The sequence below is a fragment of the Solanum tuberosum genome, unplaced genomic scaffold, assembly GCF_000226075.1.
Source record: "Solanum tuberosum cultivar DM 1-3 516 R44 unplaced genomic scaffold, SolTub_3.0 scf00116, whole genome shotgun sequence".
Classification (NCBI taxonomy): Eukaryota; Viridiplantae; Streptophyta; class Magnoliopsida; order Solanales; family Solanaceae; genus Solanum; species Solanum tuberosum.
This window is the reverse complement of record NW_006239040.1, coordinates 1,059,762-1,075,285: the sequence shown is the minus strand read 5'-3', so window position 1 is coordinate 1,075,285 and position 15,524 is coordinate 1,059,762. Positions and strand designations below refer to the sequence as shown.

Sequence of the window (15,524 nt, the reverse complement as noted above, 5' to 3'; positions counted from 1 at the left end):
GCTCCAAAGCAAGAAAAATCAAATTTTACCAATTTTCGTGTGCTATAGACTATGGATTTTTGGTGAAACAGGATTCCAAATTTTTTTTTGCCGAATTTTTTCATGGACGTCCGTTACGACCTTATTAATGGCGATAAATGATCCCGAGGGGCAAACAAGCATATTTTCAAGTTCAAACGAGCTTCAAAGCAGGAAAACCCAGATTTTACCGATTTTCGTGCGCTATAGTCCATGAATTTTTGGTGATTGGATTCTGGATTTTTTTTCCCAAAAGTTTTTATAGACATCCGTTACGACCTTATCAATGGCGCCAGTTGGTCCCGAGGGACAAAATGACGCATTTTCAAGTTCAAACGAGCCCTAAAGCAAGAAAAACCAGATTTTATCGATTTTCGTGTGCATAGTCAATGGATTTTTGGTGTTACAGGATTCCAAAAAACATTTTCAAATTTTTTTATGGAAGTCCGTTACAACCTTATTAATGTCGTCAGTTGGTCCTGAGCGGCAAACTCACATATTTCCAAGTTTAAACGAGCCGCAAAGAAGAAAAAACTAAATTTTACCAATTTTCGTGTGTTATAGTCCATGAATTTCTGATTATAGGATTCCGAAATTTTTTTTTGCTGAAATTTTTCATGGATGTCCGTTACAACCTTATTAATGGCGTCGGTTGGTCCTGATGGGCAAACATGCGCATTTTCAAGTCCAAACGAACCCCAAAGAAGGAAAACCCAGATTTTATAGATTTTCTTGTGCTATAGTCCAGGGATTTTTGGTGATAGGATTTTAGAATTCTTTTTTGCCAAAATCTTTTATGGACGTTTGGTACGCCCTTATTAATGACGTCAGTTGGTTCCGAGTGAAAAACAGACGTATTTTCAAGTTCACACGATCCCCAAATAAGGAAAACCCAGATTTTACCAATTTTCGTATGCTATAGTCCATGAAATTTTGATGATAGAATTTCAGAACCTTTTTGGTCGAAATTTTTCATGGACATCTGTTACGACCTTATTAAAGGTGCCAGTTGATCCTAATGGTAAAAACGAGCAAATTTTCAAGTTCAAACGAACACCAAGGCAAGAAAAACTAGAATTCCAATTTTATTTTTCGAATTTTTTCATAGACGTCTGTTACGACCTTATTAATGGCGTCAGTTGGTCCCGAGGGGAAGACGATCGCATTTTCAAGTTGAAACGAGCCCCTAAGCTGGAAAACCCAAATTTCACCGATTTTTGTGTGCTATAGTCCATGGATTTTTGGTGATAGGATTTTCATAAAAGTTTTTATCAAAATTTTTAATGGACGTTCATTACGACCTTTTTAATTGCGCCAATTGGTCCCGTGGGACAAACGGGCGCATTTTCTAGTTCGAACAAGCCCCAAATCAAGAAAAAACAGATTTTCCAATTTCGTGTGCTATTAATCCATGGATTTTTAGAGATACAGAATTCCAGAAATTTTTTTTGCCAAATATTTTCATGGACGTCTGTTACGATTATATTAATTGCGCCAGTTGGTCCCAAATACGAACGAGCATATTTTCAAGTACAAATGAGCCCCAAAGCAGGAAAACCCACATTTTACCAATTTTTGTATGTTATAGTCCATGGATTTTTTGTGACAGTATTCCATAAAAAAAATTCGAAATTTTTTCATGGACGTACGTCACGACCTTATTAATGGCGCTAGTTGGTCCAAAGGGACAAACGGGCACATTTTCAAGTTCAAACGATCCCCAAAGAAAGTAAAACCAAGTTTTACCGATTTTCGTGTGTTATAGTCCATGGATTTTTGGTAATACATGATTGCGGAATTTTTTTTCCCAAATTTTTTTATGAATGTCCGATACGACCCTATTAATGGCGTCAGTTGGTTCCGAGGGGAAAACGAATGCATTTTCAAGTTCACACGATCCCCAAAGTAGGAAAACAAAAAATTTACGATTTTTATGTGCTATAGTTCATGAATTTTTGGTGAGAAGATTCCGATATTGTTTTTGTTAAAAAATTTCATGAACGTCCGTGACGATCTTATTTATTGCGCCAGTTGATCCCTAGGGGAATATATGCGCATTTTCAAGTTCAAACGAGCTCTAAAGCAAGAAAACCCAATTTTTGCCGAATTTCGTGTTCTATAATCCATAGATTTTTGGTCATATAGGATTACGGATTTTTTCTGCCAAAATTTTTCATGGACGTCTGTTATGATCTTATGAATGGCGCTAGTTGGTTCCGAGGGGCTAAGGGCGCATTTTCAAGTTCAAACGAGCCCCAAAGCAAGAAAAATCATATTTTACTGATTGTAGTGTGCTGCAGTCCATGAATTTTTGGTGATAGGATTCTAGAATTTGTTTTGCCGTAATTTTTCATTAATGTCAGTTACGACCTTATTAATGGTGCCGGTTGGTCCTGAGGGAAATTCGACGTATTTTTATGTCCAAATGAGCCCCAAAGTAAGAAAACCCAGATTTTATCGTTAATCGTGATCTATAGTCCATGGATTTTTGGTGATACAGGATTCCTGAATTTTTTTTGACGAAATTTTTCATGGTTTTCTGTTACGACCATATTACTGGCTATAGTTGGTCTAGAGGGGCAAAAAGTGCATTTTAAAGTTCAAACGAGCCCCAAAGAAGGAAACCCAAATTTTAACGATTTTCATGTATAGTCAATGGATTTTTGGTGATAGGATTCCGAATTTTTTTTTACCGAAACTTTTAATGGATGTCCATAACGACCTTATTAACGGCGGCTATTGGTCCCGAGAGGAAAAATGACGCATTTTCAAGTTCAAATGAGCCCAAATGCAGGAAAACACAGATTTTTATCGATTTTCGTGTGCTATAGTCCATTGATTTTTCATTGATTTCCGTTACAAACTTCCTAATGACGTTAGTTGGTCTCGAGGGGTAACGGGCGCAATTTCAATTTCAAACGAACCCTAAAGTAGGAAAACACAAATTTCATCGATTTTCGTATGCTATAGTTCATGGATTTTTGCTGATAGGATTTTAAAAATAAAATTGCTGAAATGTTTCATTGACATCCGTTACGAATTTCTTAATGATGCTAGTTGGTCCAGAAGGGCAAACAGACGCATTTTAAAGTTCAAACAAATTCCGAAGCACGATAAACCAGATTTTATCGATTTTTGTGTGCTATTGTCCATGTAATTTTGGTGATAACATTCTGGAATTTTTTTTGCCAAAATTTTTAATGGACGTTTGCTACGACCTTATTAATAGAGTCAGTTGCTTCCGAGGGGCAAAATAGCGCATTATCTAGTTCCAACAACCCCCAAAGCAAGAAAAAACAGATTTTATAGATTTTCGTGGGCTATAATCCATGAATTTTTGGTGATACAAAATTCCTGAATTTTTTTGCTGAAATTTTTCGTGGACGTTCGATACGACCTTATTAATGGCGTTAGTTTGTCCCGAGGGGCAACAGACGTATTATAATGTTCAAACGAGTCCCAAAGCAGGAAAACCCTAATTTTAATTATTTTAATGTGCTATAGTCTATGGATTTTTGGTGATAGTATTCCAGAACTCTTTTGCCGAAATTTTTTCATGGACGTCTATTACCACCTTATAAGTGGCGCCAGTTGGTCTAAAGGGGCAAACATGAACATTTTAAAGTTCAAACGATCCCCAAAGTAAGAAAACCCAGTGTTCCGAGGGGAAAACATGTGTATTTTTAAGTTCAAACGAATCGAAATCATAAAAACTCAAATTTTACCAATGTTCGTGTGCGATATCCCTTGGATTTTTGGTGATAGGATTTTAGAATTTTTTTTACCTAAATTTTTAATGGACGTCTATTACGACCTTATTAATGGTGTCAGTTGATCATGAGGGGCAACACATGCGCATTTTCTAATTCCAATAAGCCTCAAAGCAAGAAAAATCAGATTTACCGATTTTCGTGTGTTATAGTTAATAGATTTTAGGTCATACAAGATTCCTGAAATTTTTTTGCCGAAATTTTTCATAGACGTCCGTTACTACCTCATTAATGACTTCCGTTGGTCCCGACGTGCATACATGCACATTGTCAAGTTCAGACGAGCCCCAAATCAGGAAAACCTAGATTTTACTGATTTTCATGTGCTATAGTCCATGTATTTTCGGTAATACAAGATTACATAATCTTTTTTGCCAAAAATTTTCATGGATGTCGGATACGACCTTAATAATGGCGTCAATTGGTCCCGAGGGATGAACGGGTGCGTTTTCAAGTTCAAACGTGCCTCAAAGCAGGAAAACACAAATTTTACCTATTTTCGTGTGCTATAGTCCACAGATTTTTGGTGATAGGATTTTGGACCTTTTTTTGCCTAAATTTTTCATGGACGTCTGCTACGACCTAGTTAATTGCGCCAGTTTGTCCCGAGGGAAAAACGGGCTCATTTTTAAGTTCAAACAAGCCCTAAAGCAAGAAAAAATAAATTTTATCGATTTTCGTGTGCTAGTCCATAGATTTGAGTTGTAACAGAATTATAAATTTTGTTTTGCCAAAAAATTTTCATTGACGTCCGTTACAACTTTATTAATGGTGTTAGTTGGTCCCGAGGGCAAACAGGTGCATTTTCAAGTTCAAACGAGCCCAAAGCATGAAAACCCAGATTTTACCTATTTTCATGAGCTATAGTCCATGCATTTTTTGTGATACAAGATTGTAAAATTCTTTTGCCATAATTTTTCATGAACGTCCGTCACGACCTTATTAATGGCGTTAGTTGGTCCCGATGGGAAAACGAACGCATTTTCAAGTTCAAACGAGCCCCAAAGCAGAAAAACCCCAATTTTATAGACTTTTTGTGCTATAGTCCATCGATTATTGGTAATAGGATTTGAGAATTTTTTTTGCCGAAATTTTTTAATGGACGTCAGTTACGATCTTATTAATGGCACTAGTTTTTCCCCAATAACTAACATGCTCATTTTCAAGTTCAAACGATCCCCAAAGCAAGAAAAACTAGATTTTATCAATTTTCGTGTGCTAATCTCAATGGATTTTTGGTGATACAAGATTCTAGAAATTTTTTTGACGGAATTTTACATGGATGTCTGTTACGACCTTATTAATGTTGTCAGTTGGTCCCGAGGGGTAAAATAGTGAATTTTCAAGTTCAAACGAGCCTAAAGCAGTAAAATCTAAACTTTACTGATTTTCGTGTGCTATAGTCCATGGATTTTTAGTGATACGATTGTGAAATTTTTTTGCCGAAATTTTTCATCGACGATGTTTTAACCTTATTAATGGCGTCAGTTGGTCCCGAGGAACAAACGGGCGCATTTTCAAGTTTAAACGAGTTCAAAAGCAAGAAGAATAGTTTTACCGATTTTTATATGCTATAATCTATGGATTTTTGGATATAGAATTACGAAAGATTTTTTATGAAATTTTTCAAGGACGTCTGTTACGTCCTGAATAATGGTACCAGTTGGTCCAGATTGGTAAGCAGGCTGATTTTCAAGTTTAAACAAGCCCCAAAGCAGGAAAACTCATTTTTTATCAATTTTCGTGTGCTATTGTCCATGGTTTTTTTTTAATAGGATTCCAGAATTTATTTCGTTGTTATATTAAATGGACATCTTTTACGACCTTATTAATGGAGCTAGTTTGTCCCGATGGAAAAACTGACGCATTTTCAAGTTCAAACGAGCCCCAAAGAAAGAAAAAGTTGAATTTACCAATTTTCGTGTGCTATAGTCTATGGATTTTTGTTGTTACACAATTTTGAAAAAAATTACCAAAATATTTCATAGACGTCCGATACGAACTTATTAATGGTGTTAGTTGGTTAAACGGGCGCATTTTTAAGTTCAAACAAGCCCTAAAGAAGGAAAACCCAAATTTTATCGATTTTTAAGTGATATAGTCCATAGATTTTTTGTGCTAGGATTCCAGATTTTTTTTGCCGAATTTTTTCATGAACGTCTGTTATGACATTATTAATGACATCATTTGGTCCAAAGGGGAGAACGGGCACATGAAAACATAGATTTTACCGATTTTTGTATGCTAGTCTATAGATTTTTGGTGATAAGATTCTGAAATTTTTTTTTGTCGAAATTTTTCATGGACGTCTGTTACGACATTTTTAATGACGCTAGTTGGTCCCGAGGGGAAATTGGGAGCATTTTCAAGTTCAAATGAGCCCCAAAGCAAGAAAAACCAGATTTTACCAATTTTTGTGTGCAGAATTTTGGAATTTTTTTTGCCAAATTTTTTCATGTTCGTCTGTTACGACCTTATTAACAACGTTAGTTGGTCCTGAGGGGCAATGGGCGCATTTTAATGTTCAAACGAGCTCCAAAGCTAGAAAATCTAGATTTTATCAATTTTCGTGTGCTATATAGTCTATGCATTTTTGGTGATATAGGATTCTTAAATTTTTTTTGCAAAAAAATTGCATAGATGTCCATTACGACCTTATTAATTGCGCTAGTTGGTCCCGAGGGGAAAACAGGCGCATTTTCAAGTACAAACGAGCCCAAAGCTTGAAAAACTAGATTTTACCAATTTTCGTGTGTTATAGTTCATGGATTTTTGGTGATATAGGATTCTAGAATTTTTTTTGCCAAATTTTTTCATGGACATTCGTTACGACCTTAATAATGGCATCAATTGGTCCCGAGATCCCTACAGGCACATTTTCAAGTTCAAACGATCCCCAAAGCACAAAAACCTAGATTTTACCAATTTTTGTGTGCTATAGTCTATGGATTTTTGGTGATAAGATTCTGAAAATTTTTTCTGCCTAAATTTTTCATGGACGTCTGTTACGACTTTGTTAATGGCGCCAGTTGGTCCCGAGAGGCAAAAGGGGGCATTTTCACGTTAAAACGAGTCGCAAATTAAGAAAACCAGATTTTACCAATTTTATTGTGCTATAGTCCATGGATTTTTGGTGATACAGTATTCAGGAATTTTTTTTGTTGAAATTTTTCATGGACGTCTGTTACGACCTTATTTATGGTGTCAGTTGGTCCCGAGGAGAGAATGGGCTGATTTACAAGTTCAAACGAACCACAAAGCAGGAAAACATAGATTTTATCGATTTTCGTGTGATATAGTCTATGAATTTTTGGTGATAAGAATCCAAAAAAAATTTCACCAAAGATTTTCATAATCGTCCATTACGATCTTATTAATGCCGCCAGTTGGTCCCGAAGGTCAAACAAGGGCATTTTCTAGTTCAAACGAGCCCCAAAGCAAGAAAAACTTGATTTTACTGATATTTCTGCGCTATAGTCTATGGATTTTTGGTGATACAGGATTTCAGAATTTTTTTTGCTGGAATTTTTCATGGACGTCCGTTACGACATTATTTATGGCGCCAGTTGGTCCAAAAGGGAAAACTGACACATTTTCAAGTTCAAACGAACCCCAAAGAAGGAAAACCTAGATTTTTTTTATTTTCGTTTGCTATAGTCCATGAATTTTTGGTGATAGTATTTCAGAATTTTTTTGTCAAAATTTTTCATGGACGTTCGTTATGACATTATTGATGGTGCCAGTTAGTCACGAGGGGTAAACGGGTGCGTTTTCAAGTTCAAACGATCCCCAAAGCAAGAAACACAAGATTTTTCTGATTTTTGTGTGCGTCAGTTCAAACGAGCCCCAAAGCAGGAAAACCCAGATTTTACCTATTTTCGTGTGCTATAGCAAATGGATTTTTGGTGATAGGATTTCAAAAAAAGAATTTGTTGAAATTTTTAATTGACGTCTGTTATTACCTTACTAATGACGCCAGATGGTTCATAGGGGCAAACAAGCACATTTTCAAGTTTATTTGAGCCCCAAAGCAAGAAAAACCATATTTTATAAATTTTCGTGTGCTTTAGTCTATGGATTATTGGTGATAGAATTCCAGAAAAAAAAATTCCAAAATTTTTCGTGGACTTTCGTTACGACTTTATTTATGGCATCAGTTGGTCCCAAGATGTAAACAAGCGCATTAGCAAGATCAAACGATTTCCAAAGAAAGAAAAACAAGATTTTATCGATTTTCGTGTGCTATAACCCATTGATTTTTGGTGATATCGGATTCCAAATAAAAAATTGCCAAAATTTTTCATGGACGTGCGTTACGACCTTATTAATGGTGTCAGTTGGTCCCGAAGGGCAAACGAGCGCATTTTAAAGTTCAAACGAGCCCAAAAGCAAGAAAAACCCTATTTTATCAATTTTCGTGTGCTATAATCCATGGATTTTTGGTGATACAGTATTTTTTTTACCGAAATTTTTCATAGACGTCTTTTACGACATTGTTAATGGCGTCAGTTGGTCCTGAGGGGAAAATGGTCGCATTTTAAAGTTCAAATGAGCCCTAAAGCAGGAAAACCCAGATTGTACCAATTTTCGTGGGCTATAGTCCATGAATTTTTGGTGATAGGATTCTGAATCTTGTTTAGTCGAATTTTTTTATGTACGGCTTTTACGACTTTATTAATGGTGTCAGTTGGTCCAGAAGGGAAAATGGGCACATTTTCAAGTTCAAACAAGCCCCAAAGCAAGAATAATAAGTTTTTACCGATTTTTGTGTTTTATAGTCTATGGATTATTGGTGATACAGGATACCAAAAGTTTTTTTTGCCGAATTTTTTTATGGACGTTCGTTATGACCTTATTAATTGTCAGTTGATCCCGAGGGGAAAACGGGCGCATTTTCAAGTTAAAAAAAGCCTTATTTTATCGATTTTAATGTGCAAACCGACGCATTTTCAAATTCAAACGATCCCCAAAGCAAGAAATACCTTATTTTACCGATTTTAATGTGCTATAGTCCATGGTTTTTTGGTGATACAGGATTTCAGAATTTTTTTTGCTGAAATTTTTTCTTGGACGTCCGTTATGACTTTATTAATGCCGTCAGTTGGTTCCAATGGGTAAACGGGTACATTTTCAAGTTAAAATGATCCCCAAAAAAGGAAAACCTAGATATTACTTATTTTCATGTGCTATAGTCCATTGATTTTTTGTGATAGGATTCTGAAAATTTTTTAGTTGAAATTTTTCATGGACATCTGTTAGACCTTGTTAATGGCGCTAGTTGGTCCCGAGGGGAAAACGGGTACATTTTCAAGTTCAAAAAAACCCAAAGCAAGAATAACCTGATTTTACCGATTTTCGTATGTTATAGTCCATATATTTTTGGTGATACACGATACCAGAAGTTTTTTTGCTGAAATTTTTTTATGGACGTCCGTTTCGACCTTATTAATTGCACCAGTTGGTTCCAAAGGGAAAATGCGCATTTTAAAGTTCAAACGATCCGCACAGAAGAAAAAACTAGATTTTAACGATTTTCGTGTGCTATAGTCCATAAATTTTTGGTGATAGAATTACGAAATTTTTTTTGCCAAAAAAATTTATGGACATCTGTTACAACCTTATTAATGGTGCCAATTGGTCCCGTAGGGCAAATGGGTGCATTTTCAAGTTCAAACGAGCCCAAAATCATGAAAAAACTAATTTTACCAATTTTCGTGTGCTAGTACTTGGATTTTTGGTGATAGGATTCCAGAATCTTTTGCCGAAATTTGTTCATCGACGTCTGTTACGACCTTATTAATGGCGTCAGTTGGTCTCGAGGGGAAAATGGGCGCATTTTAAAATTCAAAAGAGCCCCAAAGCAAGAAAAACCAGAATTTATCGATTTTCATGTGTTATTGCCCATTATTTTTGGTGATACAGGATTTCGACTTTTTTTTTTTGCGAATTTTTTTTTATGGACGTCCGTTACGACCATGCTAATTTCGTCAGTTGGTCCCGATGGGAAAACAGACGCATATTCAAGTTTAAACGAGCCCCAAAATAGAAAAGGCTAGATTTTCTCAATTTAGTCCATGGATTTTTGATGATAGGATTACGAAAAAAAAATTTGCCAAAATTTTTCATAGACATTTATTACGACCTTATTATTAGTGCCAGCTTGTCCGGAGGGGCAAACGGTCACATTTTCAAGTTCAAACGAGCACCAAAGCAAGAAAAACAAGATTTTATTGATTTTCGTGCGCTATAGTCCATGATTTTTTGGTGATAAGATTTCAAAAAAAAAATCAAAAATTTTCACGTACGTCTGTTACGACATTATTAATGGCACTAGTTGGTAACGAGGGGTAAACAGGCGCATTTCAAGTTCTAACGAGCCCATAGCAAGAAAAACCAGATTTTACCAATTTTCGTGTGCTATAGTCTATGGATTTTTGGTGATAGGATTTCAGAATTTTTTTCGCCGAAAATTTTCATGGACATCTGTTAAGACCATATTAATGGCGTCTGTTGGTCACGAGAGGCAAACGGGCGCATATTTAAGTTCAAACGAGCCCAAAGCAAGAAAACCCAAATTTTCCCCATTTTCGAGTGCTAGGCCATGAATTTTTGGTGATAAAGGATTCCAGAATTTTTTTTGCTGAAATTTTTCGTGGACTTTCGTTACGACCATATTAATGTCGCATGTTGGTCCGAGGGACAAACAAACGCATTTTCAAGTTCAAACGAGCCTCAAAGCAAGAAAAACCAAATTTTACCGATTTTCGTGTACTATAGTCTATGGATTTTTGGTGATACAAGAATCCAAAAAAAAATTGTCGAAAATTTTCATGGACGTCTGTTACGACCTAATTAATGGCGTCAGTTGGTCCCGTGGACAAAATGAGTGCAGTTTCAAATTCAAACGTGCGTCAAAGCAGGAAAACGCAGATTTTACCAATTTTTGTGTGATATACTCAATGGATTTTTGTTGATAGGATTCCGAATAAAAAAATTGGCAAAATTTTTCATGGAGGTCCGTTATGACCTTATTAATGGCGCCAGTTGTTCCCGAGGGGAAAATGGGCGCATTTTCAAGTTAAAAAGAGCGTAAAGCAAGAAAAATCAGATTTTACTGATTTTCGTGTGCTATGATCCATTAATTTTTGGTGATACAGGATTTTTTTTGCCGAAATTTTTCATGGACATCTGTTACGACCTTATTAATGGCGTCAGTTGGTCTTGAGAGGAAAACGGGTGCATTTTCAAGTTCAAACGAAAAAAAAGCAGAAAAATCTAGATTTTACCAATTTTGGTGTACTATATTCCATGGAATTTTGGTGATAGGATTCCAAAAATTTTCATGGATGTCCGTTGCAACCTTATTAATGGCGTCAGTCTCGAGGGGCAAACTGACTAATTTTCAATTTCAAACGAGCCCCAAAGCAAGAAAAACCAGATTTTATCGATTTTCTTGTTCTATAGTCCATGAATTTTGGTGATACAGGATTTTTTTGCCGAAATTTTTCGTGGACGTCCGCTTCGACCTCATTAATGGCGTCAGTCTCGAGGGGCAAACTGACTAATTTTCAATTTCAAACGAGCCCCAAAGCAAGAAAAACCAGATTTTATCGATTTTCTTGTTCTATAGTCCATGAATTTTTGGTGATACAAAATTTCAAAATCTTTTTTGCCGAAATTTTTCGTGGACGTCCGCTTCGACCTTATTAATGGCGTCAGTTGGTCCCAAGGGATAAACGGACGCATTTTCAAGTTCAAACGAGTCTCGAAGCAGGAAAACCGAGATTTTACTGATTTTCGTGTACTATATTTCATGAATTTTTGGTGATAGAATTCCAAAAAAAAAATTGCCAAAAATTTCCATGTACGTCTGTTACGACCTTATTAATGGCGCTTGTCGGTCTCAAGAGGCAAACGGACGCATTTTCATGTTCAAACGAGCCCCAAAGCAAGAAAACCCAGATTTTATCAATTTTCGTGTTCTATAATCCATAAAATTTTGGTGATACAGGATTTCAGAAAAAAAATTACCAATGGCCGTCAATTAATTCCGAGGGACCGCACTAAGGTAAAGCGCGAATTTACTGATATTAATCCAAATCATAGTATTCACTATTATAATGCGAACTATTCCGAATTTACACACGTTGTGTTGTGTAAAGCGCATAACTAAAGGAGACAGCATTGCTGTAAAATATTTAGCAATAGGTTAATACTTAATCCCTTGATCTGTTCATATAGCATGGCAATATCTCCACCCGTAAATAGTTGGTTTCTAGCAATATTTCACAAACCCATAGATACGACTCACAATGAGGTCCCGACTATCCAAAAAACAACATAGACTGAATCGAAAGAAATCACAAAATGCAACATAGGGAACATAGATATAACTTCGGATCAGGTCACGAATATCTAGAAAATCACAGAGTGCAACACAAGGGATGAATCAAACTAATAACAATATTTTTGAACAGAGATATAGCATCGGATCAGGTACAAACCATCCCGAAGATCACAAAATGCAGTACAGCAGGAGTGAATCAAAGAAAAGAACATGCCTAGTGCAATCCCACGAAGAGTAGAATGTACGCAGACATTAATCCTACCTTCTTGATAGAGGTCGTTTCATCTCAAAGGAAAGAATCAAAGCATGATAAAAGGGAGATAGCAACATCGAATAGCATGATATAAAAAGCAAATGAAGCAGCAACAACAACAATGATAAGAAATGAAGATGAGTAGAGGAGGTTAGCCCCATACCTCTCCCACATAATCGAACAAATAACAAAATTAAACATAAATACAACTTGGAATCGTGTCTCTCAGCTATCCGAAAAACACAGACTGAAGCAGAATATCACAAAATGCAACACTAAGGGGGTGAACCAAACAAATAGCAAAATTAGACATAGGTACAAGAATCACTAATATTATGAGAAATCCCTTTCAAATATTCATCACTATTAAGAGAAACTAGAGAAATGATAACAAGATGATGTTCATCCTACCAACTGATGAAACTTTACTTCAGTAGATGCAATGACTTCTATAAAGAATTTAACAAAACTTTAGGAGTTTATTGTTTTTCTCTTCAAAATACCCTACAAAATGACATTAAAAGTAAAATAGACTGTTTTTCGATATCCGCCCACTGCTTCTTCAATGGTTGATTTGTTTACTTGCAGCTCTTCAAGACCAAGAGATTTCTTCAATCGAACTTCACTGAAGAGAACAAATAATGTACAAACCAGAAGGACGAAAGGAACCCGACGGTGCCTGTTGCAAACATAATAGCCAAGACCATGAAGAGGGAGTATCCGAGGTAAAGGGTGGCGGAAACAGGGCCGCTTAAGCTCTTGAGGTCGAATATTAGATAGTTGATGGAGTATAGGAAAATGTATATTGCGACTGAACCGGAAGCAAAGAATGACTTCCACCACCATTTCCAGTCCTCCACACATAGATGCATGTAGGTTAGAACAAGAGACACCTCAGCACAAACGACAACAAGGAGGATCATAACGATGAGGAGGAATCCGAAGACGTAGTACACACGACCCATCCAGAGACTTGACATGATAAAAAAGAGCTCAATGAACAGAGTGCCAAAAGGAAGGGTGCCTGCCCCGAGAACCAAAAGCCAAGATGGATATTTCTGTGCTGGAATTTCGCGTGGGATCTGGTTGGTTCGGACTGGATATTCGATGTGAGGTGCCTTTGCCCCAAGGTAGCCACCAATCAGGGTTAGGGGGACGGAGATACAGAACCAAAGTAAAATGAGCACGACAAACAAAGAAAAGGGAATGGCCCCTGTGCTGTGACTACCCCATAACAAGAAGTTCAATACAGTAAGAATTAGGAAAGAAAGTCCAGGGAAGAAACAAGCAGCCTTCCACGCGACTCCAACCCATCCCTTGTGATCACCACAGAAGATTGTCCTCCAAAGACGAACAGAAACATAGCCAGCTGCAACACCAAGAATCATGTAAAAGAATAGCATACCTGTAATCAATGTTCCACGAGATGCTGGGGACATGAATCCAAGGGCAGCAAACATAATAGTCACTACAGCCATCCCCAAGATTTGAACTCCATCCCCAACCATCGCGCAGAGAAGGCCAGGGTTACTAGGGGCTCGGAAAACATCACCAACAACAAGTTTCCACCCAGATAACTCCTCATTCATCTGAGCCTGAGCTTCTTTGTCTAGTTCATCATACCTTGCCAGATCACGGCGGATTGTTCTCAAAAAGATCACAAGCACAATACCAGCCAAGAAAGTGATCACCATAAGGGAATTGAGTATCGAGAACCAGTGCACCTTTGCACCTTCCATCTTCAAATAAGCATCCCATCTCGATGGCCACTTGATGTCACTCTCCACAAAGTCCACCTCATAAGTAAAACTCACAGGCTCATTTTCTTTAATAGCCATGGACACAGATGTCGGGTCACACTTGATTGGAGAAGGAAGCTTATTGTACATTTTAAGATTCTTTAACGAATCAGGCGTATGCTGGACACTACAAGGTACAACCTCAAATCCAACAACCATATATCCAGGTGCATCAGATCCTTCGTTTCCAACTGTCGAAATCACCTCTGATCCATCCCCGGTACCCATCACACGAGCCACATTGGTCTCCTCAAATTTATGAACAAGAACAGTGAACTTCAAATGGTTAAACACATAATATGCATCTTGAACCTTGATCCCAACTGGATAACCAGTCCAACGCAAGAAGTAATTCTCCTTCTTGGTATATCGAATAGCAGGCAAATTATCAAGAATCAAATTCACCTGATACATCTCATCAATCCTCTCTTTTAAAAGCTTAAATTCATCAGCAGACAAAGGTTTAGTTTGACACAAGAAAACCTCAGTCTCATTAGTATACATCTTAAACCTATAAGGAGAATTCTCAATCCTATCACCCATAAGAAGCTCACCTAGATTTTCTGCACTATCCTTCACACCCTCTTCAGGATTACAGAAAGGCAAACTATAATAACTATAAGGCAATTCAGTGTCAATTGAAGTCAATGAATTGACCTTAACATTCAAGTAATCACCAACCCCATATTTGTGAGGATAACTTCCAGGCAGATAAAACCCACAACCCAATTCAGAAACCAAACAGATACACAAAACCCAAATCTTGAATTTATCAAAAGACACCATTTTTACCCCTTTTTTTGCTCAGATCTAAATGAATTATCAAAAGGGTGTATTTATAATGCAAAGATCAGTACTTTTTCAAATGGGTATTCAATATATATCAAGATCTATGTATAACATCAAACTTAAACCAGATCTGATGAATATTGAAACAAGAACAATGAAGCATATAAAGAGGGGAAATTGAAGGATTGTTAAAAAGAACAGATCTTGCTCACCTCTGATGGAACAATATGCACTAAAATGGAGAAGACAGGAGCTGTGAGAGTAACATTTGAGCTGTGAGGAAGATTTTAATGGAAGTGGTGGAAATGTACAGACTCCATGACTAGGGAATTTATATACATATATTAATTCCTTTACTTCGTCGGTGGGAGATCTTGGCGTAGCATGTACGACCTTATTTAAATGACTTATTTGTCCCTACAACAACTCGTAACGTATCTGGTGTAATCTCACAAAGTGTGGAGTGTATGCTCTATTGAGAAGTAGAAAAATCGTTTTCGATACAACTTTCCATATTGTCCGTTTGATAAGAGGGATAAGTGAAAACT

The 15,524-nt window shown here is 36.8% G+C and overlaps 1 protein-coding gene across 1 annotated transcript; it reads right to left on the bottom strand.

Annotated features, from left to right (window-relative positions):
- Nucleotides 1-12,696: 12,696 nt before the first annotated feature.
- Nucleotides 12,697-15,314, bottom strand: LOC102585607 (transmembrane 9 superfamily member 11-like). The gene has a single exon (XM_006350008.2). It carries the CDS (start codon nucleotides 14,971-14,973, stop codon nucleotides 13,000-13,002), a length of 1,974 nt encoding a protein of 657 aa, XP_006350070.1. The 5' UTR covers nucleotides 14,974-15,314; the 3' UTR covers nucleotides 12,697-12,999.
- Nucleotides 15,315-15,524: the final 210 nt, after the last annotated feature.